The sequence below is a fragment of the Varroa jacobsoni genome, unplaced genomic scaffold (assembly GCF_002532875.2).
Source record: "Varroa jacobsoni isolate VJ856 unplaced genomic scaffold, vjacob_1.0 scaffold_797, whole genome shotgun sequence".
NCBI lineage: Eukaryota > Metazoa > Arthropoda > Arachnida > Mesostigmata > Varroidae > Varroa > Varroa jacobsoni.
The window spans coordinates 242,011-269,766 of NW_019213699.1; the positions used below are offsets into that span (position 1 = coordinate 242,011).

Here is a 27,756-nt window from a genome sequence, read left to right on the forward strand (position 1 = left end):
AGGAGGGACGTCAACTTTAGTTAAATTAACTGCATTTTGAAACGTTGGCTGCGCTACGTATGAGTACTAGCTAACAAAAAGAATATAAATATTTGTTACCAACAATTTATCTAAAATGACTGTCCTTTCTTTAAATCAAGCGGTGTGAACCAGATTTTGCTACAAGTCTAGTGAGTGTGTGAGACCTACCACAAATTTGAAGGTTTTTATAAAAGCCTTTTTTTCTCATAAAAAAAAACTACAATCGTTTAGTTTTTATAAAAACTAAACGATTGTAGTTTTTTTCATTAGTCCTTAACTTTACAATTAGGTACATTTCGAAAGATATAATCGTGCATCAAAGATTCGCCCAGATATGCACTAGTTTAATACACTGTAATCCGACCGTGAGGCTATCCTATTCTCTGGCGATTTTGTATTTCGACTGTCTGGTTAAACACAATATATCTAAAAATTGACTCGTGTAGTAAACCTGTGTGTAGCACGGAACACTGTCCTTTGGCTACGCGGCATTTGCTTAGAAAAATCCAAGTGCGAATTTAAGCCTTTGCACCGTGCTGAGGTGGTACCCTCTTCTAAGTCGGTCTGTCGGCTGCAACGACTCGCCAGTCGCTTAAATTCATTTACATTCAGCGACCACTGTGTTCATCCATTTAGCGAAATACTTTGACAAAATTCGTGATTCTGTGCATATGGTATATGGTTTGTGTTGAACTCATTCGTTTCTTAATTCGAAGTTTCGAATAATCAAATGCGTAAGTGTAACTTACATTACTACCCTTCCACGAATAAGATCTAGCATTTTACATGTGGATTGTGGATCAGCTGTTTGTGAAGCACAGAGCTGTGTAATATCTTTTGATTCAAGGTTTCGGCAGCTTATAGCTCATCTTCGGATTAAAAATTCGCTCATTTGCCCCAATAAGAATGCAGGAGTGCAGGATTCTTACAATAATTTAGTACACGAGAAGTAATCTAACCGAAAGCGGACTTTACAGTTATCATATATTCAGACGTAGTCGTCTGACGCAATGCCCTATTGGTCTATAGGACGTAAAACTAGAAACATTTATTCCAGTTTGCTTATTTGATCAATGTTGTACGCTTCTATAGTAAGTTTCTTGTAATAATTACAAGCGCAAAAAAAAACAAGAAACAATGGCGTAGAGTCTGCCTTGGTTTGTTTTATATATCCAATAGCAAAATTACTGCGTCTGTCACACATTGTCTGTTCGTAATCAATTAAATACTGTTTCAAAAAGATGCCGTTTGGTCTGCATCTATCTGCCGTTTTTACGTTAGCTGCAAAACAATGCTAATGCATGAACGACGTTGCGGAGGGGAAACAGAGTTTTTGCGTTGGCCTTTACCGTGGAAGCTTCTTAGCTGTTTGTTGATATAATAGAACAACTATTGAGATTTTAGTTTGCAGTTCAAAGGGATAAACTGCGCTTGTAATTGGAGGTTTTACTTGAACTTTTCAAACAGTAGGTAAACTATTTGCAGACACATTGAGAATATTTATGTCATAAAAACCTCATTATTCGATGCGGCAAGTCTAAAACTACGAACAAAATATAAACTTATGCGAGCACATATGGATGAAAGGGAAGCGTGCATGTCCCAGCGTATCATATTTAGAGTTAGTACAAAGCTAAACTGGTTACATATGGAAGGACTCATTATAGTTGATACTACTACAATTAAATCGAGCAATTGCTTTATATGTAATAGTGGTCTCTCAATGTAAGGGATATACGGGGTGCAATTTGTCTAACTGTATATGCTTAGTCAATGTGTTACTGCAAGTCAAATGGACTACGAAGTAAGGTAAAAAATATGCGATACACTCAGGTAATTAGAGTTATTTTGACAGGCGGATAAAATAGGGCACAAAAACAGTAGATAAATCATAACGGCGAAAACACACTATATAGACAAGATAAATAGCCTATATATACGCTAGCTCGGTTGTATATGCCTATATAGGTAAAAGCAAGAGCTCAGCAAAAATGTGCACGCAATGTATTTAAGTATAGTATAATTTGCGTACAAATAAGAAATGATATATAAATAGATCGTTTTACACTAATGTAGTTTTGTCAAATCGACAATGTTTTGAATTTGCCTATCACTGAGTTTTATTTGCTAGAATTGTGGACTTATGCATCCTGTTGATAGTTCGTACCGTCAGATCGAGTTGTTTCATAAAGCTACATAGGTCAGTAGAGAGAAAGTGAGCCAAAAACATATTAGCATCTATTAGAAGAAGAAACGTTAGCCGTTACGCACACAAAATATTTGTAACCGTCAACCTACGCTTTGACACACACATCTATTGCATACAAACAGTATTTCACCCAAACTAAAAAATCAGATCCAACTTATCAAGTGGTATACAAATTATCCTGCTAAAATTTCCATAATAACAAAAAAACAGTACAAGCGGCACTTGTTTTGGATATTATCACAAGACCCATTGACCGATCTTTTCGGGTTCGTGAGGGCAACTGCGCTGTCAACTGTACTTCTCAGAATTGCCGTTGCTGATGCTGTTATTACTACGGAATACGTGTCTACATAGAGGCAGCAGAGATTTGGATTGATCGGCTCACATCTGAGCAAAGCTCGACTGATTTGTATATCGCACGATGCTTTAAATAGTCCACTGCTGATCGAACTACAAAGTTAGGAACTCTACAAACTGGTAATCTTATTAGCATCTTGAAAAAACAGTGATATTTTCGGGAAGACAATCGATTGTTGGGCATTATTCGGTTCGATCGACTTAGAGTACTTAGAGGCCCCGCCATCTTCGCTGTCTTAATTTCCTCTTCCGTTTCAACGGAATTTCGAATGCCAATATTTGTACTTAGGGAGCTTGCACCTTGGGAAATATTTATTTTTTGCATTTGTGCAAGTTAATATGATAGGTCTAAGAAGAAAAGTTTCTCGCAGTAAGGTAAATAGGTTTTACCAATTAGTGCCATAGGCGATATATATATATATATATATACGGCACAGCGAGTGAAGCATAAGGTAATGCGAAGCTAATACGTATAAATTAAAGAATGCTTCAACCTTCGGTGAACGTCACCGTGCTTATCTAACAGCATAGGTCCATTGAATTTATTGAAGGTTTACTCAATGATCATTGTTTGGCAAATAAGACTTCATCTTTTTCTGCTTCTTTTCCGAGTTGGATTGCTCGCTTTTTCGATAATTAAGAGGACCTGATGAACGGTTGAGTGTGCTATGTGCGTTTAAAATGTCATGATTACCAGAACCATCTGGTTAGTCTCACCAGCTATCTGCGATATTCTTTGGCCGAACCTCGAAGGCAGCTATGAACAGGGACGACAACATATGCGATGTTCTTTGGCCGAACCTCGAAGGCAGCTATGAACAGGGACGACAACATAAGCGATGTTCTCGTCGAACCAGTTGTCGAAAAAAACTCTAGCGTTTTTTTCAACAACTGGTTCGGTTCAATTTAAGTCTAATGCTCTCGCGCCCTGCTACAAGGACCAAGCGCTCCCGGATCTGTCTGTCTGTCTAGTATCGTTCTTAGCTGAGACGATGTTATGGCTGAGTACGCGGTGGATTTATGCTTCTGCTATTACTGTTACCGGTAATAGCTAATGTTGTCTTCCTTTGCTTGACCTTGTGACGTAGAAACTACGACATCTGCACGACTAGGAAAGCCCTTGTGTGTATTGTGTCATTTTGATGTGTACGGCAAGTGCGCAAAACGCATTAACTTTGCTTCGTAATGATCACCGCTCGTACCGGGAAAACCCCTGCATTTACTTACATATATATAAGTATATTTGATCATAGTTCTTTAACAAGTTTTATAGATATATTCGGTATGGTTGATGATACCTCGCACTGTGAATGGGTTTAATAAAATGACTGGCTTGAAGTCGATAACCAACACGCTAGGAACAAATCAAGTTGCACTCAAGTTAGAACTAACTTAAGAAATATGTTCATCAAAGCATTGATTTAAGTTCTTAGATAGCTAGAAAAGTACTACAGTTCTTTCAAAGCTACTAAAAGCTAGGAACTTAAAAGCTACTAAAGTGTCCTATCGAGATAATTTTCAAAACAAAGCTTAAATGTTAGCACTTAATTCTAAATTTAAACTTATTTTTATAATTAAGCGTACGTAAATCAGGTAGGTTGGATGTTTTACCGATGTTTTTGCAGAAACCGTTCTTCTGTGTATAGAAATAATCGCAATCTAGCCAAATAGGAGACGAGTAGTTAGTAGAAAAACCACACCGTTACTACTGCTAATATCTTATATTAGTAATATATCCTTGATTCGTTATTTTAGAGTTTGCACCAATTGAAACATGTGAGACATAAGGCACGACGTGCGATCTGGTTTGTGATAAAATAAATTGTCTAGGAAAGAATGGCTCCTATATAACAACAGTCTGTTGCATTCGATCAGGTTTTTCAGCACTGATTCTTAAGCTACAAGCATTGCTTCTGCTTAGTATAAAACGGTTCACCATTAAGCTAGCATGGGCATCAAGTCATTGGACCTACTGCGGCGATTTTTGCGTATTCAAATACCCGCCAAGCATTGCTTGAATAATCCCAACGCTAGGTCGAGTTGTGTGGATTTTATCGCATATTACCGTAAAATTCGTCATTTAATGTGCCCATATTAACTAAGGACCGCTGCACCTTCTTCGGAGCGCTGTTTTTGTCGCAATCTCGTACGGTTCATGGTGAACGCCTACCGGACATCTCGTATTTATTGACTTTGACTTAACGCCGCCACGGTGGCAAACGAGGCCCCGTCAATCACGGCGGCAGCCAGCGCGTCATTTCTCGCTGACAATAACAACTTTGTTGCAACTGCGGGTACTGGCATTGCCCTTCCCACAGCCGGCGCTAGTCCTACTCGTAGCATTATAGTAGTAGCAGTGTTAACCATCCGCCTATCTAACGAACCCTGGTTATACTGTTTGTTGCTTCATAGCGATCCTGTCACATTGTGATGATGCTAATAATGGCCATGATGCAGTTGCCGTTGCGGTTTTAGCCCCTTCCACAAACTATGATTTCGATCGGCCTGCCATTGTGATACTGCACTGGAAGTGACTGGTCATGCTGATAGCAGCGGTTAATGCGCAGCGAAGATAATGTGTATTTACCGCGACTGAAACATTAGGCCGTCAGAAGGTTCGTATTCTTAAACTGATGCAAAAGGAAACTACTATTTACGACTAGCTGACAAGTATCACTGACATTGAGGCTTCCGGAAAAATTCAAGATGCGCTTGTCGTAATCAAACTTGTTGTGCTCGTGTCAGTTGTTACCTGTTCATTCTTTTTTCAAAGACTGCTAATTTGTATCGGAAGTGTGAGTGCTAAGCGAGGAAGACAACGCTTGCTGATGCTATTGCGCGCGGATACGATTTACATAAGCCTAAGTTTTAAACAGGGCTATTGGTTAGCTGTCTAACAGTTTGACTTGAAGGACACGCTGACATCTAATGCGTCTAGCGAAAGGAATCATCCAAGAAAGTCAGTTGGAAAAAGCGATCTCGACTTGTTGGCGGGCCAGCTTTTTGTGAACGGACTCTAACAAGCTCATTACTTCTTCGAGAAAGGTGTTTATTCCCCACGCAGTTATCTAATATTGATGACCAGGTATGGGATGGATGAAGACCTAGAAGAATAGTTGGCCAACTATGTCAATATCCTGTATACTGTCATAACAGATGAGTATCCCTGTGGATGCTTTTCTTGATAACTTTATCAAGAACACAACTAACATTGTAACTAACATTGTCAGACAGTGCTTAAGTCGATATAACTTATTTAGGATTTCAATTAGGAATTTAACTCTAACTATTTGTGAGTCACAAACATGTAAAGTTTGGTCTTAAAATACATACAGTTAATTAGCTCTTTACTAAGCAAATCTTTACATTTTTTTGCGTGAAACCGCATTAGCGTTTTCCAATGCTAACAACAGCGTGATGACGACGACGACGATATATTGCTAATGGTTGAGCTCTCAACCGTTCAGTTATCGCGCAGTACTTGCTTCTATAAGCTGGTGGTGCTATACCGCATAATAGCAGCGTATGCTGTAGAGGAGAAAAAGATGGTGTGTTGAGTCGGCTTCTATTCGTTTGCCTGCCTATCACCGGTCTCAGTGCATCGTTACCCCAAACCTTGGGCGGCCTGCTATGACTACAATGAAAACTGGGTAACCCGGTCAAAGTGGAAATACTTTTAGTTTTTGGCTCTCAGTTTCTGCGATGCAGCATAAATGCTGTCAAAAGTTGGCCTGCTGTAATGAGTGAAAACATAACGTGCCTTTCATATTCTAGAAATATAGAGCTTTATTTCATTTGAGTAACTTCGATTTTGTCGTAACTTAACTCATCTGATTCTGGTGAACAGAGAATTTTGCGTGAATGATACAGAATAACTAGGTTGAGCGATTTTCCTGCTAGAAACGGTCGAGGGTTCCATACGGGGCCTAACAAGATTAACAACATTGATAGATAACTATGTCAATGAGTGACCTTCCAAATCTAAAACAGAACTCTTGGTGATTCATTAGTTTTACAATTGTTTCCGTGTAGCTTATGTATTAATTTAAAAAAAAAAGTCGTTTTTTTCTGATGTGCTAGAAATTATTTTGAAGCAGCAATATTTAGAATAAGCTCTATGGGTGCTGTCTGTGTGGAGCATAAAGCTTGGATACTTCGCACCGACTTCCAGGTCACTGTACTTCAACGTTTACGGTTGTATCTCAAAATGCGACGCTTTTCTTTTTACTCTCCTGATTGTTTATTATCGTACCAACGCCATTTCTATACAATATTTTTTTCTCTTGAAGAATTGGTATAATGGATTTCAAATAACTCGCTTAGTTTCTGGATAGAGACACTGTACATGCTTACTTCAATTAAATACCTGCACATTTCTCCATCTAACGTAGCTAAATTTATTTGCTTGTTTCTGTTTCCAGGTAGGCCACTCAGAATTAAACTGCAATTAACAACAAGAACATTTACATTGAATAGTGTCTCTGCATTTATACTGACCGATACCAGTGTAATAACAGCTGAAATCGCTATTAGTGCGATCGTTAATCGCAACGAAATCAGTATACTGGGCAATTAAGACAGGCACTCTATACTTTGACAAAGTATTTCCTTAATTTCGCATTAACAGCTCCAGTTTGCGGTTTTATCATATCTTACATATGAGGGAAATAGCACGAAAGAGCACCACGAAATCAATGTTCTTCCCTGGTGTCTGGTATCGTCATTCGTGCGTTAAATTGGATTGAGTTATGTGTGGTCTTGATCCGTCAGTAAAGCATATATAATTCTTCAAAAATGAGCTTCCCAATGCGTTTTGTTCGACTAAAGCGGCTACAACGCAGCATAACTGGCTATGCAGGGGTCACGGTGCCGTTACGCGCAGCCATGAGTACGGTAAAAATACCGAGGAAGCTCTATGAGAGCGCGTTGCAGGCCTGGAGTCAGGTAGTTGAAAACGCTAGCGATCAATGGCGAAGGGTAAGAAATGTTGGGTTTGTATGCTTTGTACCTGTTTTAAAGGATCCTCAAAGTATTGTAATAACTTTAAGCAAGTCTTCGATCACGCAAGTTAAATAAGTTAGTAGAAGCAAAAAAGTGGTATAAATGAATGGCCCTTATACGTTTTTTTTTCTTTTAATGTCTGTGTTATTGGTGATACATGCAGATCTTGTCTAGAGATCAGGTTTCCAAATTGGAGCCACGACTTGGTGTTCAGTTGAATGACGCAAATCAGGAAAATGTGCGGGGCAATAGCGGTAAGGGACAGACTGTACTAGGTCCACTTCTTGATGATGCGATCTCGGAGGAGACGATTGGACACGACGTTATCAAGGACGACGTTCTTGAAAGAGCTCTCAAAGAAGACCGCGCTCAAGCAACTAAAAATAACGTAGAGAAGGTCGATCAAAGCGCTTCTGAAAATTCGGAAGTCGATGTTGAGGAACGAACAAAAGGTACAACCTCTGTACCGGTTTCTACAGCTATTTCGGATTCTGCTACTACAACCAAAGAAGCCAAAAGAAATATTCCGGTCGAATTGCTTCTAAGAACTCAGGACGACATTGATGCGCGATCGAGACATCTAATTCGTGCAATTCAGCTTGCTGATCTTCCGTCGGTGATGACTCAAAGGTCTGTAGGAACACACGTAGAGATAGATACCTTTCAAGGGCAGGTAGGGGACGTATTTTCACTTACGATTCCTTTCTGTAGGTTAGAAGAGTTCTCCGAGCATTTACTGCGCTATCCGAATTCTCGCGCGACAGTTATCAACGATAAGGCGCTATCAGTTTTACTGGAGGTGAAAATGAAAACGCGCGATGAACCTGTTCGTGCGCTTACACGACAATGTCTAAGTGTGCTAGGTTATGCGGAACCACCTCGTGGGCCGGGAATACGAATTTTGAGTATCGACGGCGGAGGTGTACGCGGCTTGCTTGTCATTGAAGTGCTTCGTCAACTCGAAAAGTGCACCGGAAAAAAGATCTCAGAACTATTCGACTACGTCGTAGGGGTGTCCACCGGTATGTTCATATATATATATCATATAAAAATTGTTAATACCATTTTAAGCGTTTCTAGAAGGATGGACTAATATTATAATTTTCTATAAGGTACTGTGGTATTTTGTAAAGTCGAAATTAAAGAAAATCTAAAAGCGAAAAATTTACCTGCGACTTGATATAATGCCATGAAAGGTGCCCTCAAGATTTAAATCCTAAAAGATTAATTAGGTAGATTAATATATTTGTACGATCAGTTATCGGCCAGTGCTTTGACTTCGACAAAAAAAGGAACTGTAAGTTATTTTTAACCCTTCAATCTGATTTATTCTCAACTCAGACATTTTTTATTAAAATCGTACATGCTCATCGACCGAATAGTATGTAACTAATATCGTGATACATGTGACCATATAGGTGCCATCCTCGTCGGAATATTGACCGCTCTTCAAAAGGATTTGGACGAATGTCACCGACTCTACCGTAACATGAGTTCGACGGTGTTCCAACAAAGTTCATGGTGGGGCACCGGAAAACTTGTTTGGAACCACGCCTATTACGACACAATGCAGTGGCAACAAATACTCCAAGAACTTTATGGTGACCTGACCATGATTCATTCAAGTCGAATTCAAGGCGAGTGAGTTCATTAGGATTTGCTATTCTGAATATACTGAATAGAGAAGCTCGAATCCCCTTATTAGCTTTGCTGAACTAGCCCGCTAAAAATAATGAGTCCGCGTTTTTTAGATTCGTATAATTCGTTTGTCGCTTTCGATCCGACAAAACTCTCCGAATATTTTAGTTTCTTATCTTTACTGAATTTTCAGATATGCCTCGAGTCGGAATTTTATCGGCAATTGTAAATAAGCAGCAGTTGGTGCCATTCCTGTTCCGAAATTATCAACTACCGCCTCGGGATGAAAGTTACTATGCTGGCAGCTGTAGCCCCCATGTTTGGGAAGCTGTTCGGGCTAGCAGTTCGGCTCCTTTCTATTTCGAAGAGTTTCATTATAACGGAGACGTTCATCAGGATGGGGGAATTATACAAAATAATCCTACTGGTAAGTTTTTCAACTCTGTCGTCGCTGAATTATTTAGTTGGATTGGTATCCTATCCATTATATATAGCTGGCGTATATTTCCTAACTGCATAACTGCCAAACAGCTGCGGCGATCCATGAATCACGCCTTCTTTGGCCGGACGAAAAGATTCAATGTGTTGTGTCCATCGGCTCTGGGCGGTACATTCCCGAAGAGAGTCCCAGCAGCTGCGCTAGATCAACCTCCCTGAAGACAAAAATTGTAAAAATCGTTGACTCTGCTACCGATACTGAGGTAAGAATTAATGTACTATGTGGCCATTGAGGGTTTGCACAATTTCTAGTAGCCATAATAAGTTGTAGTAAACATCGTTGCAAGACAACGACTGAATAATCGTGAACTGATTATGTCGTGTTGCATAACCGGAACGACTTCGAAGCCATCATGGGAGTCAACTAACCTCGTTACAGTTCTCCATCGGAGAGAAAAAAAAACCTAGGGTTATTGGTTACTATATAATTACTCTTATTATTATATACTTGTAATTATAATAATAGATCTCGAATTTGTTTTCGGTTATCCACAGGCAGTGCACACGCTTTGCAATGATCTTCTGCCACCGGGAACTTATTTCCGATTTAATCCGTACCTAAGCGAGCCGTTCACCCTGGATGAAACTCGGCCAGAAAAGATGGACAAACTGCGTCACGACGCCCAAATGTACCTGCGTCGAAATGGCAAAAAGTTCGAGCGAGCCGCTGAACTTCTAGTTCAACCTAGGACTATTTTTCAACGCTGCAAAGATTACTTTAAGGATAACGTCCAAGAACGGCTCGTTTGAAGATCTTTTGAAAATCTAGTTGGATAAATCGCGCTCTTCCGTCTTTATTTTACTTGGCACCTAATTGCAAGCGATATTACTCGAACCATTGTTGTTACTTTTAATATAGATATATAACGATACCACTAATTTGGAGCTAATCATAGAATTTGAAGGAAAACTAAATGCAGACAAATGAAGGCGCAGAATAGAGAAATTATATTGGTCACGGAAGTCTGTTGTTCGTTGAGAAAGGTTACGTGCTATATTTTTGCAATCCGTTCCATCTATTGTTATTCTTGGGTTTACTTTCCATTATATGCTCGGACTGAGGCGTTCGCGTACGGACCCATATCGGCTTGTTTATATGAGAAAGGGACTAAGTTTTGTTGCACTGCTTTTTAAGCAATCTCCAGAACTATTCTCAATGGAAAGCAACAAAGAAACGAGTAACGGCTTATTGGGATCTAAACAGCAAAAAAGCAGATCATGCATTAAGTCAACAAGCCTTCAAGGCAGGTTCTCAAGACACGAAAAGATCATTTTTACAGAATGAGTATTTGGCAACAGGTACGAGCCATTGGGATATTGACGTTAAAGTGGATAAGCTTTTGTATATATTGTAGTGATACAGGAAATTTATACCTAGTAACACCATACGCACATAGAAAAGTAAAAGTAATGTTAGATATCCTAGTTGGCTGTGATGTAATTGAAAGTGAAGCAAAGAATATGATAAGTGAAGTGATTGATTAACTATTTATTGAGCTTCTACGCATGATGCACACAAACTGTACATATAAGTAGGATATCATAGGGTATATACAGAGTAATAATAAAATTTGGTTATTGCAATATTCTATACCAACGAAATGATTTTGTGTTACATTATCACATTCTGGGTATTTCATATATCAGTTTTTACTAGATTGAAACGTTTGCCTGCGCGAGAAAAGCAGAAACTACACAACTAGGAAAAACTATGAAGATTGTTTTTAGCTGGCAGTTCCTTATCATCATATTTCGGTGATAATTGATAATGGAATCTAATTTGAAATACGTACATCTAATATGCCATGTAGAGTTTTTTTGAATTCAAGATCTGTTTAAACAGTTACAGCAGAATTTGGGAATTCTGTCCGTAGTCTATTTGACTTAATGTTCGAAGACATGAGCAGATGTTGTGGCCTTAGGGTGTGGGTATATTCGCTCGACGCAGTGATAGATACCCAGCGATTTGATCTGTGTTTAAATATCGAATCCGGGCGTATTCCTCCGCGTCAGCATAATACAACTTCGTATGCGGATCCGTGTATTTAGCCGGTAGACCTTAAAAAACATACATAATAATTATATACTCCGATAATATCTCTGCAGAAAAGTATGTTTCTAAGACAAGATGCATCTTTTATGCCACCGAACAGTTTGTCTTTGTTTATTTGTGTATCAGACAATGAGTCATATAATATATACGCTGTAATATTATAGACCAATTCTATCGGAAGTTATTAATATTTGACTAAAACAGATTTACCACTAATATCGGAGTATTTTTTGGCAGGTTTCGTTGTATTGTGCATTTCGATGGATCCATATGAAGCTACCCCACTAGGATACAAACGCTCGGCAGTTGTTACCTAACAATTCGATTACATCAATTTCTATCTGTTATTTTTAAGCAGTTTTGGTATTAATTGGAGATGGGATGCAAACCTAAAACCTTAAACAAATGTTCATACCAGCTTTTCTCTGATACTCGTTCTAACCGTGTGGCTAAAGTATCTGATTCAAATGAGATGTTGTCAAAACTAAAAAGTATAAAATATTAAGCAAGTAATGCAAACTAAGAAAACAACGCGGCAAATTCTCATCACTTAATACTGTGTTCAAAAAAGGTGCTTAAATTTTATGAATTCTATTCGTCCTATGACATATTGAGCATAGTAGAGCTACAAAAGGTTGAACATATTAGGATGAAAGCATTAAATTCCGCTGCGTTGAATTAGTAGTATGTTTCTGTTAGTATATTTTTCTGCTTATGTTTGTCTGTTTGAGAATAACGTTCGTTGTTAAAATTGTTTTTTTGGTAATTCTCCGTTCTGGATTTTTTACACGGGAAGTTATAGCGACTGATGTTAACCATATATTCGTGCTTTTGAACACGTATAAAGTATTATAAAATTATGTATTATATAAAGAATACATATTTATCAGTAATTGTGGAAAGCTGAATCGCAATATCATATACCTAAATCTTGGTTTTTAGCTTAAAATCGTCGTCTAAGTTTAACATGGTACACTTTAGAAAGGTACTGCTTTGCACTAATTGAAAATTTCAAGAACTCACTAAAAATGTGACATATGTCCCTATACGTAATATTGGTATTTCGCAAAATTGGTGTCGAAAGGAGCCAAAAACCCGTGAATGGTTTCGTTGCAACTATATCCCAATAGAGGTAAAAAAACACTGCTTTTGGGTGCTTTTTCGAACAAATCTATGATGATTTTCCAAATGCTCTCCTCGAGATTTTCTGAACGAATTTTCAAAATATCGAAAACGTTTGTTCATAAAGTGATAGATTTCGAAAAGCATAGTAAAAATGCAATGCATATTCTTACAGCTAAACTTGGTATTTCAGTATAAAATGTCGCCGTTTTTCCACAATGCGGTCATTTCTTCACAAATTTATTACTTCAGCAATTTTATATATACGGTTAAAGAAGTATTTATCGATACTAATCGACGTGCAATTAATAAAGTGTATATGAGTTTAAATTTCTGGGTCAAAAGCGCCGTTTAAAGGGTAAAAACTTAACATGGTGTATTATTTTAAGGTGGTATTCCTTTGTACAAGTCGATAGATTCCGTCAGAATGAGGAAAATAGTAATTCATTCTCCTAACATTAAATAGGGTATTTTACTGTGAATTTAATCTATTTCGCTTATGCGGAAAAATGCACTTCAAACGAGTTTCGAACGAGGTTCTTCAAGCAAATTTTAGATAATCAAGTACCACATAAAATGTACATTTTTTGATTTTTCATAAATGTGCAACTATCAATAAAAATCTTTAAGCTTTGGTGACGTCTTGTAAAGAGGTAGTTATATCAGGCATAAATATTCATAGGGCAAGAACGGAAAAAAGGTATTAAAAATTCTTACACATTGTTTGGGACTTTCAATAAACAGAATCAATATGTCTGCCAAGACGCATCAAATTGTCTTTTCGTTTAATATATGTAAATATTTATAAACTATGTTTTGAATTGAGAATGTTCAAGAGTATATACATATATACGTGTAACTTACAACAAAAGAAAGATCAAAATCATAAAATACAGTGACATTTGACAAACACACCCAATAGGTCAGTAGCTTCTACCAAAGGTTGACTCGATCCACGTACGCCGATGATGGACTACGTCAACAAAATCATACAGACAACAGGGTCAATTGATCGGCCGACGGCAACACTAAGAAAACCTCCTAAACACATTACAAAGATGTCTTCGTGGACACCATACTACCCAAGAGACAAGTGTAGAAGCGTCGATAGACTGTTATACTTATCATACAAATTGCAAAAAGGTAAACGGTGGCGTGCCTATACATTATGTAAGGCGCTTACGTCTGCTGTCGGAGAACGGTAACACCGAAAGCAAAAAGCTTTTCATGATTAACAAATATTTTCTTAGGGGATACTTCCGATTGTCAATTAAACAAGCATTTACCAGTAGATATGACATGCATTGACGTTGAGATATTCTTACTTGTTTGAGGTTTTTAATAATACGGGGTTTGTTGCTCTCGGGTTTGACGCACTTGGCGGCATAAGCCACTTTTTTGAAGCTCTTCGACGAACTTCCACTCCCGGTCCCTCGTTCGTCATCATCGAGATGTGGCACCTTGCCGCTTCCCAAATCCTCGGACGTGACAGTTGAACTTCTTTTCTTACCCATCGCTGCATTTGGTACTAGCAGTCACATTCATGCGCTGTTTCGTTACGCTTAAAGGAACGATCTGTACGCAACAATTTATTTACCGTATTTTCTTTATTCAAATCAAGCAATAATTTAACGTCGCTTTCAACAAATAGAAATCACAGCTGCAATAATAAAGCCATTGCAACCAGAGCTCTGAATATATTCGGTCGAAGTACTGAATGTAAGCAGCTGATTTGGTTCAAACAAGCCCTCTTACTGCGCTCCAAGGATACAGTGTCGTAAACTATAGCCGTCTTAGGATTCGGTTCGCAGATGTGATTCCGTCAATATTAACAGGTTATTGATGTATCGGAAAGGCTAACCCTAACAAACGTCCTTGTCACATTATCAAACATTACAATCTATACCAAAACTTTGCGCCAAATTCATTTTGCGCGGTCTGTTGCGACATCGTCCATTCACACATCCCTACCATTCTACGGTTCTTTTATGGTAGAGTAGATATTGTTCTTTATGGGCATGCAAGTGAGTGACGTCAATGGACGACGAACCGCGCATTACTCGTGGCGCCCTCAGCGACGACTTGTTGAAGCTTCAACGAAAACATGTTCAGCTGTTAGTGCGGCTGTTTCACGTAAGTGTTAGCCGATGGACTTTTAGTTTACGTGAGCTTTCTGTGATACGTGTGCTCTAATCCAGGATCGAATTGCCCGCAACCTACTGCCGTTTCAATGGCATCAGAAGTGAACGACTAGTGGCCAGTAAAGCGCAACATCGGCTCTCTAACTGTAAGTTTATCTGTTCAGTGCTCTGTTCGTCTGTTCATGTCATCGCATGCATCGGTCTGCGCAATATCCCGGTTAGGATGTAGTTTTGCTTGAGAGCTTCTAACATTGAGCGATTGATAGCGAGGGTTAGGTTGGCTTTCGTCAGCGAGAGGGTCCTCGGTCGTCCCCCCCCCCCTCTTTGAAAGGCAACGGCTGCTGCTGCCATCACCACCAGACAACCCCCTTCCTGCTCTACGAACTCCTCCATCGAAGGCACCCGTCGTGAGCTTAGTCGAGCTAAGAGTGCCGCGGGGAGCGAGTCTCCACTATTCTGTTTTACTGCCTCATATTGTGTCGTGCTCCCACAGCAGACAACACATCGTAAGGTAACAGAAGGGCAACTCGCAAATCAGGTACCCAAGAACAACGAGAGACACACAAACAGAAATACAATAAACCAACCACAATCTTGTTACGTATCCAGCAGCAGCAGCAGTAGCGGTGTTCAACTTGCCCCAACTAAGCAAATTGCCCAGTAAAAAATAACGCGTGTGCGTACCAAGTGCTATACATGTATCGTCTGTCCCTTCCGCCCTTTCGATTTGGCCTCTACTATTGGTTCCATGACCATTAGCTTCTATAGGTTAACATCACAGAATTACTTGCAAGCCTCAACTACAGGGGCAACAACGACAGCTACTGCCCTACAACTGCTCTTACTACAGTTACCACCACCACCTCTAGCTACAATACAGGCAAACAAGACCGCACAACGAGCTTGTTCTATCCGTAAACTACTGCACCGAGAATGTGTTCCGGTGAAGATAATACAACAAATAGTGAAGACTGGAAGATAAATCTACTGAAAAATTAAAGTTTGCTCATCTGTTCATTATATGTTTACACCTTCGAACCCCCGATTTGCTAAATGTATTGCTGCGTTTATTTTGCAGATTAACGAGCGACGTGCGACGATAATTGTCTGAGCGAAGATTCGCGGCCTGTCAGTGTTTCGTGTCCGGTAAAATTATGGTGCCTCTGCTACCTGCTGCTGCTGCCGCTACGATTATTAACAGCTTCGCTCAAAAGTACCGTCGTAGACCCTAGGCGGGACCTGTGGAATGATTACGGTCTATCACTGTGATGTTGTTTTATACTAAATATCGAGTAGCAACAACAACGTAAACGTCGAACCGATTCATTTTATCGGCACTGTCCTAACGTAACAAACTCAGCAGCAGTAGCGTCAGCAGTCCGCTGAAAATCCCACTGGTTTCTGCGTTAGGTTTCCGAGCGATTCCGCTGCAACAAGTTTTTACCACAGTGCTACACACATTTGTATGATCCTATAACACAGAAGCTTTGATCGAAGATCGGTTGCATTCTGTGCCTTGCTGTGTGTATGTGTGTGAGTTCGTGTTGAGTCTGTGGCGTGCAGTTGGTTAGCACAGAAATCGTTGGTAGTCGTCTGTCAATCTGGTCGTTGGTCTGACGGGTCTCAATCTGTTACCATCGATCAATCACTGAAACTTGTGTAATCCGCCGGTGTGATAGCTGTTAGTCGTAAGCAATGGCAAGTAACCTGTCTCACTTCGATGAACGAGGAGGACGCGTCGATTGTGCTACAAGATGGGGTTACTGGTTCCAGACCGTCGCCGAGGTGTTCGTCAACATCCAGGTGCCCAAAGGTGCGCGGATGATGTCCGTATAGATAGAAAAAAAAAACATGAGAGAACAGCAGGCGTAGAGAACAGAAATAAATATGAGTTAAGCAGAAACAGATAATTATACACTACAGAAAATAGAAGATAAAAGTTCGTATCATGTATCACGTCGGAGCCTATGCACGAAACGTGTATTATATGAGTCTTAATCCGACGAAGCTTACCATTGTTGTTCGTCATGAAGTGGATGATGATGATGATGATAATGACCAGATAATATCAAGTTAATGACGATCGAGCGATTCTTTAGCCGCTGTGTGTGGGGAGTGCACAGTGAGTTGTGCTTCAATAAAAAGCCAGTGCGTGTGAAAAATTTTCGCGATGTTTGTCCGCTTTCGCAGTATGCGGCTGTTTGTGGTCTAGTTTAAGCATAAGTTGCCAGTGGCTCTTTCTTTTTAGTGGAGGTCTACTGCCATTATCAATTAGTTAGAACAGAAAAGTTTGGCCTAGAAGAGGTTTTATTTAACCCTAGTCGATAAACAACAATTGGTCGTCGACCGAGAAGTTGAGGGTCTTGCCTCTACTGCTGTTAACGCAACCATAAGCAAGCGTAGTTGTAGTCTTTTTTCGAGCTTCAGCAGCTATATATTATACTCTGTAACCCGATGACGTATATTCATGTCGAGACGCCAAAGGGGGAACATATCAAAAACAACAATAATAATTACAACAAAAAAACAATCGCAACAATGGTATTGAAGAGGTCCAAAAATAATTAGAGTTGTGTTGAGAAACGAAAACGCATATTAAATTTTGCTCAGAGTGCTGTTTTTCAACCGCAGCTATTGAATCGAAAAGCATCATTATCAGTTGTAAGCGAACCGCGTGTACACGTCGACGAAGGACAACAACATGTCAGTGTTCACTGCCATGTCACAGATCACGGAGGACTTGTTCCTTTGTGGGTTGCGCGGCCTTACTCCAGACAACCTGAAAAAGTTTGGTATCACAATGGTAGTCAACGTGACAAATGATGTAATAGATGACGGCGTGCCGGGCATAACGTATAAGCGTTTCGCGGCTGTCGACGAGCCCTCTCAGGACTTGAAGAAGTACTTTCATCCGGCCGCTGACTGTATTCACGAGACGATTCGAACAGGAGGCAAGGTCGTGGTGCATTGCATGGCAGGAGTCTCGCGCAGCTGCTCAATTGTGCTTGCTTACCTTGTCAAGTATCGCAACATGACCCTGCGTGAGGCCTTCAAGTTTGTTCGTGAGCGTCGCTCGATCGTGCATCCGAACTACGGCTTCTTTAAGCAACTGATCGAATTTGAGCGAGAAATTCGTATATCCTGCGAGCCCTCCGTTAAGATGGTCAAGCTGAGTGAAAGCTCGTCAGAACTTGTGCCCGACATTTATAAAGAGGAATGCAAAGCCTTCCTCTGGCTGCATTCGGTCAAGGACAAACTGAAAGAGGATCGAAAAGCAGATAGCTAGCAACAGTTGCCGGTCGGGTTGCACATGGCGGCCCGACCCATCAGAGTATATCCATCTGCGTGGGAAAGATTTGTGACGAAGATCACTAACAAGAAGCAGTGATCGAAGCAAGAACCTGCCGATGCGAGGATCCTCTTCAATCGATAATTTGAAGGCCAAAAAGCCAACAAATTTAAGACTGAAAGGCTAGCTCTCCATGTACGCCCTCGCAGATGTTATAACCTTAATGTGGGATTAAGGGCCACCATGATGCGGGTGGAAGTCGAGAGAAAGCTAAAAATGATATACGTCCTAATAATGTAGTAGCAAATGTATACGGTCTCTGAAAAGGGATGACAGAGTGATCAGTGGTAGCGATCCAAAGCCGGAACACAAAATTTAATAACCGTATCGAATAAGGAACGTCGTCTTGCAAAATATAACTTGTTGACAACTGCTTTGCATAAGTGTTGAGAACGCATACACGGATGGAGATAAGCCCATCCAAGGCCGTCAAAAGTGATGTCTGTCGCAGCACACGCCAAGGCTTTTTCGCTAAACTGTTAAACTTATGCCGAAATTTATATTCAGTATTGGCTCACGGGGTTAACTAATTTTATGATTGTTTAGCCGCAAAAGCATTTTGTCACTGGTGGCTAGACGCTTAATCTAGTTCACATTATTCCAGTGCAACACTTAATTTTTAGGCTTTTCGTTGGCTCTCATGTTTCGGTCAGACAAAAGCACTGATAAGTCCGGTTAGCAGTAAGCCTTTATAGAGAAAAGGGTGTACCTTTTTTGCTGTTTACCTAAATTTACTTTTCTCGACGAGAAAATGCAAATATCTGCGAAAGAGCATTTGGTTGTGTAACTACTACGATTATATTAGGTATATGCACACGTACACATGAATATTTGTTGGAGTCTTTCAGATAATAATAATAATTATGATAATTTTGTTTTCCGAGGCCTAGATCTAAGGCCTATAATGCGTGTATTAGAAGTAGCCTATGTAAGCCAATCCCTGGATGGCCAAAAAGCGTCGTAGTAGACACTAAGTGAGGAAACGAAGCTCCAAACGGCGTTTCGTAGTCAGGTTTGTGGATAGTTAGGTTCAAGCTTTACTGGTTGGCAGGCAACACACTGCAATCTTTTATCTTCATGTACTAAATAAAATATTAAACATAATATTTGCTCAAGCGGAGGCATACCCGTTAAAAGTGGGTCAAGTGGGGATATGGGTATGTGCTGGCTGTCTCTTAGTGCCAGGGATCACTGCTGGCACTGGCCGGTGAAAACAGGGTTACGGGTGTAGGTTGAATAAATAGTGAACTGATGGATAGTTGTACAGAAGCAACGCTTTCGATTTGTATTTGAGCGTCATAATGACCTGACTTAGCGCTGTTCTTAAAGGGTACATTGACTGATCGGACTAAGAACGAACAGGCAGGGTGGTGCACAGCCGTCGAACCAATACTAGCTCCTATAGTGACGGGCTCTGTGCTATTACCATGTATAATGTGGGTAATGTATAATGGGAAATGGATTTCTCTTATTTCGTCATCCCGGTTTGATCGGGCTTGCCCGCGTCATCTGTATGTGACGTTTGAAAAACATGCTAGAAGATACAGAAATATTGGGTTACGGGACGAAGTGAAGAGGGACTAAGCTAAAAAAAAGAGTGGGCAAAGCGTGTTATTGATCGTTAACCTATGCCAACCTTCCCTTTTGAGATGGAAAAAAATGCATACTTGCCAAGGACGACATTCTTCTCAAGATGCAATACGATAGTACGCATGGCTAGAAATAAGAAGCTGTCGTAGACTGGATGGTTGCGATAGCAGTTACTGCTGCTAATGTTAACAATAAGTGTGTTACAATAGCTATCGCTACTCATACAACAACAACAACAACAACGAGTAATAAACACTGCAGTGGCAAAACCTGAAGGATAATTCTAAGAATGGTTAATAGGTTTAGTACCAGATTATATTATGTCGCATATGCTACTCTGGTCATAGAGGGTACACACCCATACACTCACCCTACTTATAAGGGTAGCGAACTGGGCGAAATTAAGAAACTAGGTGGTAGATGAATGTAGTCGGTGCCTGTTTAAAGCTGTTCGGCAGACATACAGTAGAGTTATTATTACTATTAACGGAACAAAGCAGTTAAGGTGGCTGATTTAGGTTTTTATGGTCTGTAGATCCTAGAGCGTGCTATACGCTCCGAAGTTCACCGTCAGCGGTCAGTCAGACACATAATGCGTATATGTTTAGGTATGCCTGTGTACTCGTTTATGCGTAAGCAGGCATTACATACACAGGACTTGTGAATAGCCTATTAGTAAGCAGAAGGAGAAATTAGTGAAGATAAATGGGTGTGTAATGTCAGAGTTACCTGAAAGTCACTGCCTGACTCAAACCCGCTACACGACGACAAAAATCAAGACTAGCTCTAGTGATAGTAACAACAGTAAAGTAGAAATAATAATAATTCTTACTATTGTTATTAGACTGTATCCGTTACACAACTAATACTACTATTCCGACAAAAATACCCACAGATAGATGAGCGACTATTATAGATATGGTATTGGCGATTATATTACTATTAAAATAGTAAAAATATTATACAATAGTAGCAGTTGTTATAGGACTCCCATCGAGCAGAAACTGCCGTACTTCTATGGAGGTACTTTTTAGTATAGTACGGAGTATTTTTTAGTATAGTAACCAACTTATTAACTATTATATCCTATGCATTATTTCTCATCACTTTATCAATTTAGTTATTCTTACTATTTTTATTATATCACTTATTTTATCTATGTAAAATTTCTCGATGTTTCTAATTACTATAATTAAAAAAAGAATTACTATCTGTTCTAACTGTTATAATCGAATTACAGAACAGTTTAGCACTGATGCGCATTCTGTTCGCTGTTCCTCTGGAATTATAAACAGCACGCATATAAGACGAGAGAACACCTCCTCAATGATGAAGATAAAATTATTCATAAGATAAGCATTAATTATTGTCATTATTATTATTATACTCGGCAAGAATGGTGCAGAGGGTCCAGGCTATGCTTGTTGTTTTTGTGGCTGTTATCGCTACTGGGTTATATTGCATAGTCATATGCACAATGGATGCTCCTTTTACATTGGCTAGCAAACTGTCGCAAAACAATGAGATAAAATCGGGTTGGTGGTTTGACAGACGGTACTACGTGGGCTGGCCTATGTTTTTGCAAATACAGCAGGGCTCAGGATGAGTAGACATTTCGAAATATGAAAATTACGCTACGATGCAGGCTTGCTGTTTGATTTTGTTCCTCCCGCGATAAGCCATTTAGGGAGAAATCACTTTGAGCACAACAAGCATTTGGAGGTGACTGACGCTAAAAGCGATGCGGCGGACAACTAGATCCTTTTCTTCGAGGGACGTGGGCCGTTCCGTACGAAATGGTGTCTACTGAGCTATAGCCTAACATGAATCATATTATCCTCATATTTGTTTTATGAATCACGTCAAAGTCCTTGTCTTGTTATCTTTTTTCCAGTTACGCCCTCTTATTCATGGATTTTGTACAAAAGCAATATAAGCGCCCCAACAGTTATGTAAGATTGTGGCGAAAACCATTTTGGATTTTTTGTTTCAATCGTCTCGGATTTAGACAAACCATATAAATAATTATATCAGTCTTGTAAATTCCTATCCGTAACAAATCTGTAAGTCGATTTCGAAAAAGCGAAGTATGTTACTTCTTCCTTATTTTTGTTGATTTTGCCAGTATCGAAATCTTAAGCTAACACTGGCTTAACGAAGTTGAGTTTCTATAAACGCCATTTCAGGAGTTCCAGCCCAGACACAATGACCACCTCTGCCGTTAGAATAAAGTCGTTAAAACCCATGGTATGAAATACTGTTTGGGACGCGCTTAAGTAATTTGCCATGTTGAAATGCTGTGAGCTCAATCTTTCTCTGCGAGTCTGCATCAACGTTGGAGATTTTACTTGGATTGCCTCTCTCACGGGTATTTCACCTTCTGTATTCGTTCGATCACACCATGCAAAATACGCACAATCTGAAAAGTCTAACCGTGTTACGGGCAGTAACGGTAACCGTAGTAGGCATATACAGCTGGGCTCTATTCGACTCGGTTTTTGTCGTCGGTTTGTCCGCGTAGCAGTCGTGCTAGAGCATCAGCGGAACAACTGCTGCTTCAGCATAAAGGTGTGGAGTGGACTAGTATAGGAGGGTCTCTGCGACAGCCGAGGGTCTCTAACCAGCAACTGTAGTTGTGGCTACCCTGACCTATTGCGGTCCTGCAGGACCGCCTAGACTAAGAGCAAGGTTAAAGAGGAGATGGCCGAAAACAACACAGGCCGGTAACAACGTGATCAGATTATTTGCTCGTTTTATTTTGAAGCATGTCGCGGACCACCATGGCCGGGTTTTCTTATCCTTAGCGCTTTCTTCGCCCGAAAAAGGGACAAAGCAGAGCTACGCCTTGCGCGGCCACCATGAAAAGGTCGTCGTTTCCTGCCGCATCATAACCGGTCCACTTCTTTAGACAAGCTTGTTGCCTTCCCTTGTAAGCATACGGCTGCGTTACTGCGCTGTATTGTGCCTACCGCCTGCCAGTTTTTGGCGGTAACGTTAACAAAGCTCAGGTGTTGGGATTGCATCAAACTAGGCCCAAGGGACCATGATCTACTGAACAAGCCTGAGCGACAGCATCCAACATACAGATGTGATGCTATGCTGTCGGCGCACATCATGCACTGCTATAGTCTTTTTCAGAATAATTCACAACCACTGTCAATTGAAATTAATGACTACGTGAAACATGAGCAAACAAGCTGGCGGATCGGTGTTGTTGCCAAGAGTGGCGTCAACAGTAGTTTCATTCATTGATTTGGTTGGTTTCCACATGTCCTTAGGGAAAATAAAGGTAGTAATTCTGAGATAGCTGCGGACGGGCCGAATGGAGATATATAAATAGAAAAACCAAAAGTGCCACAAGGCCCGATCTCATTGCGAAGCGACTACGAAAGTGGTTGCTTCATTGTTAATACTTTCTCTCTTGTTCGACGTCTTGCCTTCATTTAATTGAAATACGCAATTGTACTCTATTAGCGGCGGATACATATAGAAGATATGTGCACTAGTTACATTTCTTTTAGCCCCTTTTTCTACTTTTATTCATGCTCATAGCGTACTTTTTGTTTGCATCAGCCACAAGCCGACGTTATTTAGTGTCATGTATTTCTATTCTGGTTATATATATCGTGTAAGTCAACTGCTGCATATTTTCCTCGTTACAACTTATGATAACTATGCGCCGATATTTTAGATCGACTTCATGCTGATTTCCTTAATAGGATTCAAGAGGTTAATAATAGCACATCCATATGTTGAACAACGATTTTTATAGAATCCATAGTAACTGCAGTGATATAATTATTCCTTTCTTTCTGTGTTATAGAAGCACATATATACATATATATAATATATATACACGTGTGTCGCATAAGCGACTTGTACGCACTTTCTGGACGTAATAACAATCATATTTAGAAAAGACATCGGAGTGGACGACATAAAGAAGGTCGGTCACTTGTTTAAACGGGCATATCTAGTTAAGTAAGATTAACGATGATGATCATGGTTTTGTGCACGTCTCAACAAGAGACCCGTAAGTGTGGCTATTGTTTTCGAGGAAGTTCCAACCGCTCATGCGGTTGCTGACTAAAAGATAACTGCCTTAGCAAGGGCATTACCATGGATAACGATGATGACGATTCAGGTCCTGTGATGATGATGCTCAAAATGGGGACGTCTGTTTGCTTTCAACGTTGCTAGCTGTTATTGCGAAATAGAGATGAAGGAAAACTAGACAACAAAACGAAAATGAAGAATTATGAACACGTAGCAAACGACTCCGATGGAGTGCGTAGTTCGGTTCACCAGAGACGCTGATGTTAGTCTACACAGAAAATACAACGACCGTGGCCAGAGGTGCTGCTCTCTAGTGGAAAACAATAAGATGGTAGGTGTCTGCGGGTGCTGGATCTTTAAGATACAATCTATGTAGAAGATGCTCTAAATTGGATTCCATTGTGCAGAGCGGGTAAACGTATATGCCTACACGTCTAGAAGGTCTCGAAAACAATTTTCGTGCGCGGACTTCGGTTAAGGAGAAGATGCAATCCTATCAACGATAAATGTTGGAACATTCGGGCAAAAACCCTTCGCGTAATCATAACACTATTAAACCTTATTGCCACCATACATTACTAGCTTCAACTCTCAATCCCGGTTGTACTAAAACCATATCTTAGAGCTATAACTTCGCTTTTTGTTTTCGCCATTTGAGACCAACTGTAACAATTGGCTCACATTATTAATAAATAATGAACATCCGTAAAACTGGCCGTTGTTCGTAGCGGCCTATGCAGTCTGCCATTTATCTTCCATCACTATAACAATGGAATGGTGCTCTGTTTTATCTTATGGCTGTTCAAATTTCTTTTTTGCACACGATGAATTGAATTCCCATAACGGCTGAGAGACTGAGAATGTATTGCTGTGTGGTAAGTGGCGCCGATAATGGCTTACTTGGCCCTGCTTAACATATCTGGAATATTGAAGGCATCATGCAGCTTCAGGCACTTTTTATTACCGGGTGGGATCGAAACGATACGGAAAAAGGGCTAGTTTTATACCCATCGCAGGTCCGTTGTTCCAGTCCAGTAAAAAGCAGCAATAAGTAATAATGGGCTTGGGCGGTGGGGGAACCTGAAAGACAAGCTATGCGGGATACCTCTATTTTGTTCCGCCATCCTGTTGTACGTCGTTGTCATCATCATCCACATATCCATGGTATATCCAGATAAAGGCACACAACGAAAAGAAACCGAAATTTTATACTAAGGAGCAGAAGGACGAACGTAAGCAGGATCGCAAGCCATTACTTTTCGTAGGCAAAGGTCTGGCAGAAGGTGGAATTTGGTGTTGTTGGGCAAAGCAACTAATGATCTGGGAACTTGCAAAATCGACGGTAACAGGTGATGATGATGATGATAAAGCTAATTTTTAGAGGAGGGGGAAAGCTCGGTAAACGCAAATTGTGACGTCCTCAACGAAAACCATTAATAAATGGTAATAAAGAATTCTGTCTCTGTACATGTACCTTTCCGAAACACATGCGCATATATATCTTTGGCGTATTCATTTGTATGCCTGCCTATTTGTCTGTCTATTACAGAAAAGGGGCGTGGGTCTGTATGTTTAGTGAATGATTAGACTTGATAAGAGGGAAGAACAAATAACTGGAAACCATATTATCACGTTAACAGGCGAAATAGTACACAACAACTTATCATCAATCATACTTGTTGTTATAAGTTTATTATTATAAAATTATATATAAGATTATAAAATAATGCCAAAATACAAAAACAAAGTTGCCTGGTATGTGACGAATAATTCACAGCTGACCGTGACAAAATGATATTAACCACATTGAAACGACGAGGACAAGATGAATATGAACATGAAGGTGATGATACTTATAAAATGGAAATAAAAATAACTGAAATGTCAATGATGATAATGATGATTTTAATAAACTTTTGTACCGCCACCGTATAATCAGTTGTTATCTTTTCGTTTCTCTCATAGAAAGACACGATGCCTGTAATGTTGTCTACCAAAACTAGTAATATTTATGCAAACTCGTATCTGAGTATTTATGCACACTTCTTTATTATCTATATGCTTTCTATATACAAGAACATTCATTCCGTAAGTGAAAGTGTGTCCCGTGGGTGTGTGTGAGAAAGTTAAGCTTCGACCATTGTTTGAGGAAAGAAGTCTTTTGTAGAAGGCGAAGCACGGCTGGTGCAAGCACGCGTGCTGCTGATCGAAATAGGGACCGAGGATATATCCCTATCTCCCATGAGAAAAGAAAGGCTGAGTTGGCACAGGACCCTGCGTGTACCGCTGCTACTCTTATTGCCTTCAGTTCTGTGCAGCTTTCGTAGCTGGAGGAATGCTCTAGGGACAGCGATTTGCTTCGCTGATAGCAGATCAGCAGCAGAAACAGCGGGGATGGTGGCGATAGTAGCAAGTTGCTATTACTATCACATAACTATTACACAACGGAAAAGTCAGGTCTCGGCAACGTTGTGGGTGTGCAGAAGCAGAAAAGTTCGTTGTTTACGCTTTGAGCCAAGGGGCCTTAAGGAGGAGGGCATTGTGTCAGCAGCAGTAGCGATGGTACTTGGGTGCTCGATAGTCAACATAATCGGTAGCCAGGGGTAGCACAGTGCAGCGAAGTACAGCCGTACACAGCAGGGCAAAACGAATAGGAAAATAGCAGCGACCGTTTTCTAACAAACAGGGAACGCCATAGAACGACTCTATAAACCTGTGGTAAAACGAAAGTCGGCTGACTTGAGAAATACTAGCAGGCTAGTGATGATGGTGGTACGGATTCGCGTATGCCCCTACCCACTGGATCCCATGTGGTCCTATGCGAGCCTGTCGCGCCCTTCGCAGCCGCCACTACCGGAGAGAAATAAAGTCCTAACGGGTCGTTGTTTTCAGATCTACTTTACCCTTTTTGCTTCGACCCATTTTATACCTACTCACTTATTCTCGCATCTCCTCCTTTCTCAGCGTGGTTCGTTTACTCCACCCCCTTCCCCTCCCTCCTTTGAACTCTATGAGCCAGGCCTATATAGCTCATAGCTAGCAGTAGCAGTAGTAGTCGAAGTAAACAGATATCGGCGGGAGTTTCTCTTTAGCAACATAAGGCAGACCGACCGACCGACATATCCTCTAAATTGGCCATTGAAGCTCAGTCAAAGTAGCCGGTGTGGCTTAAGGATAGGCCCGACCAAACTTACCACATCATGGTTTAGTGTAGTATGGTAGCCTAGGGCAATTTCAGGCCTGAGTTTCGTAGAGCAATACGAAGTTGCTATTGCAAGGAGAACGAGCAAAGGCGGACGAACTCGACCAGTGCCATGCTACTTTGACTTTTGATTTCCAAAGTAGCTGATATAATGTCGAGAGCCAATTTTCCCATCGTGCGTGTGCGAGCGCTCACGACTGCGTAGGATTGGTCGCTGGAATCCTTAAGACGACAAACCGAAGTACTTGAAATACAGGCTCAGAAACTGCTAGTTTCACTGCTATAAACCAGACGGGCGAGCAGAAAATCGACGAAAAGATTGACTCATTTTCTTTTGACTGAACGGACATGATGGGTATAAAGCTGCCGGGTAAGGCAGTGGGAAAAAGGAAAAACAGGCGGCCGGGCTGGTGGATACTGTCATTTTCGAAGCACAATTGCCAGGAAGGAACTACAGGAGGAGAGGAAGACTGCGACAGCAGAGGAACGAAGAAGCTTAGGGTGTCCCGTATGATGCTT

At 40.4% G+C, this 27,756-nt stretch overlaps 4 protein-coding genes across 8 annotated transcripts in view; 3 read left to right on the plus strand and 1 right to left on the minus strand.

Moving 5' to 3' along the window:
• The first annotated feature begins 615 nt into the window (after window positions 1-615).
• Window positions 616-11,326, plus strand: LOC111263894 (calcium-independent phospholipase A2-gamma). Of its 4 annotated transcripts, none has more exons than XM_022839379.2 (8): window positions 616-755; window positions 7,009-7,564; window positions 7,752-8,218; window positions 8,300-8,610; window positions 9,007-9,225; window positions 9,420-9,653; window positions 9,758-9,927; window positions 10,220-11,326. In XM_022839379.2, exons 2-8 carry the CDS (start codon window positions 7,382-7,384, stop codon window positions 10,472-10,474), a joined length of 1,839 nt encoding a protein of 612 aa, XP_022695114.1. In that variant the 5' UTR covers window positions 616-755; window positions 7,009-7,381; the 3' UTR covers window positions 10,475-11,326. The 4 variants fall into 4 exon arrangements, with proteins under 4 accessions (XP_022695114.1, XP_022695117.1, XP_022695116.1 ...); XM_022839382.2 differs by lacking the exon at window positions 616-755 and adding an exon at window positions 4,894-5,632 and having other exon boundaries at window positions 7,446-7,564; XM_022839381.2 differs by lacking the exon at window positions 616-755 and adding an exon at window positions 4,895-5,632.
• On the minus strand, window positions 11,194-14,623 carry LOC111263898 (INO80 complex subunit C). Its single transcript, XM_022839391.2, has 3 exons — window positions 14,225-14,623; window positions 11,988-12,090; window positions 11,194-11,782 (listed from the first exon to the last, which is right to left on the minus strand). The coding sequence occupies exons 1-3, from the start codon at window positions 14,411-14,413 to the stop codon at window positions 11,643-11,645; spliced, it is 432 nt and encodes a 143-aa protein (XP_022695126.1). The 5' UTR covers window positions 14,414-14,623; the 3' UTR covers window positions 11,194-11,642.
• A 188-nt stretch (window positions 14,624-14,811) lies between these two features.
• LOC111263897 (nudC domain-containing protein 2) overlaps window positions 14,812-27,756 on the plus strand; it is a 50,869-nt gene continuing 37,924 nt past the window's right edge. The window contains exon 1 of one of the 2 annotated variants that reach the window (XM_022839386.2): window positions 14,812-15,032. In XM_022839386.2, coding sequence (XP_022695121.1) covers window positions 14,912-15,032 — 121 coding nt within the window. In that variant the 5' untranslated portion in view covers window positions 14,812-14,911. Of the gene's footprint in view, window positions 15,033-16,714; window positions 16,854-27,756 lie in introns of those variants that run through there. The other variant, XM_022839387.2, reaches the window with a different exon arrangement.
• Window positions 16,849-25,970, plus strand: LOC111263896 (dual specificity protein phosphatase 14). Its single transcript, XM_022839384.2, has one exon. The coding sequence runs from the start codon at window positions 17,742-17,744 to the stop codon at window positions 18,324-18,326; it is 585 nt and encodes a 194-aa protein (XP_022695119.1). The 5' UTR covers window positions 16,849-17,741; the 3' UTR covers window positions 18,327-25,970.

Excerpts from the sequence above, each read along its gene's own strand:
- LOC111263894 (XM_022839379.2), top strand. The coding sequence starts at position 7,382 with ATGAGCTTCCCAATGCGTTTTGTTCGACTAAAGCGGCTACAACGCAGC. Across the intron at positions 9,654-9,757 it reads TATACAAAATAATCCTACTG|CTGCGGCGATCCATGAATCA; the intron begins GTAAGTTTTTCA and ends ACTGCCAAACAG. Across the intron at positions 9,928-10,219 it reads ACTCTGCTACCGATACTGAG|GCAGTGCACACGCTTTGCAA; the intron begins GTAAGAATTAAT and ends GGTTATCCACAG.
- LOC111263898 (XM_022839391.2), bottom strand. The coding sequence starts at position 14,413 with ATGGGTAAGAAAAGAAGTTCAACTGTCACGTCCGAGGATTTGGGAAGC. Across the intron at positions 12,091-14,224 it reads TTATTAAAAACCTCAAACAA|GTAACAACTGCCGAGCGTTT; the intron begins GTAAGAATATCT and ends TCGAATTGTTAG. Across the intron at positions 11,783-11,987 it reads AAAATACTCCGATATTAGTG|GTCTACCGGCTAAATACACG; the intron begins GTAAATCTGTTT and ends ATGTTTTTTAAG.
- LOC111263896 (XM_022839384.2), top strand. The coding sequence starts at position 17,742 with ATGTCAGTGTTCACTGCCATGTCACAGATCACGGAGGACTTGTTCCTT.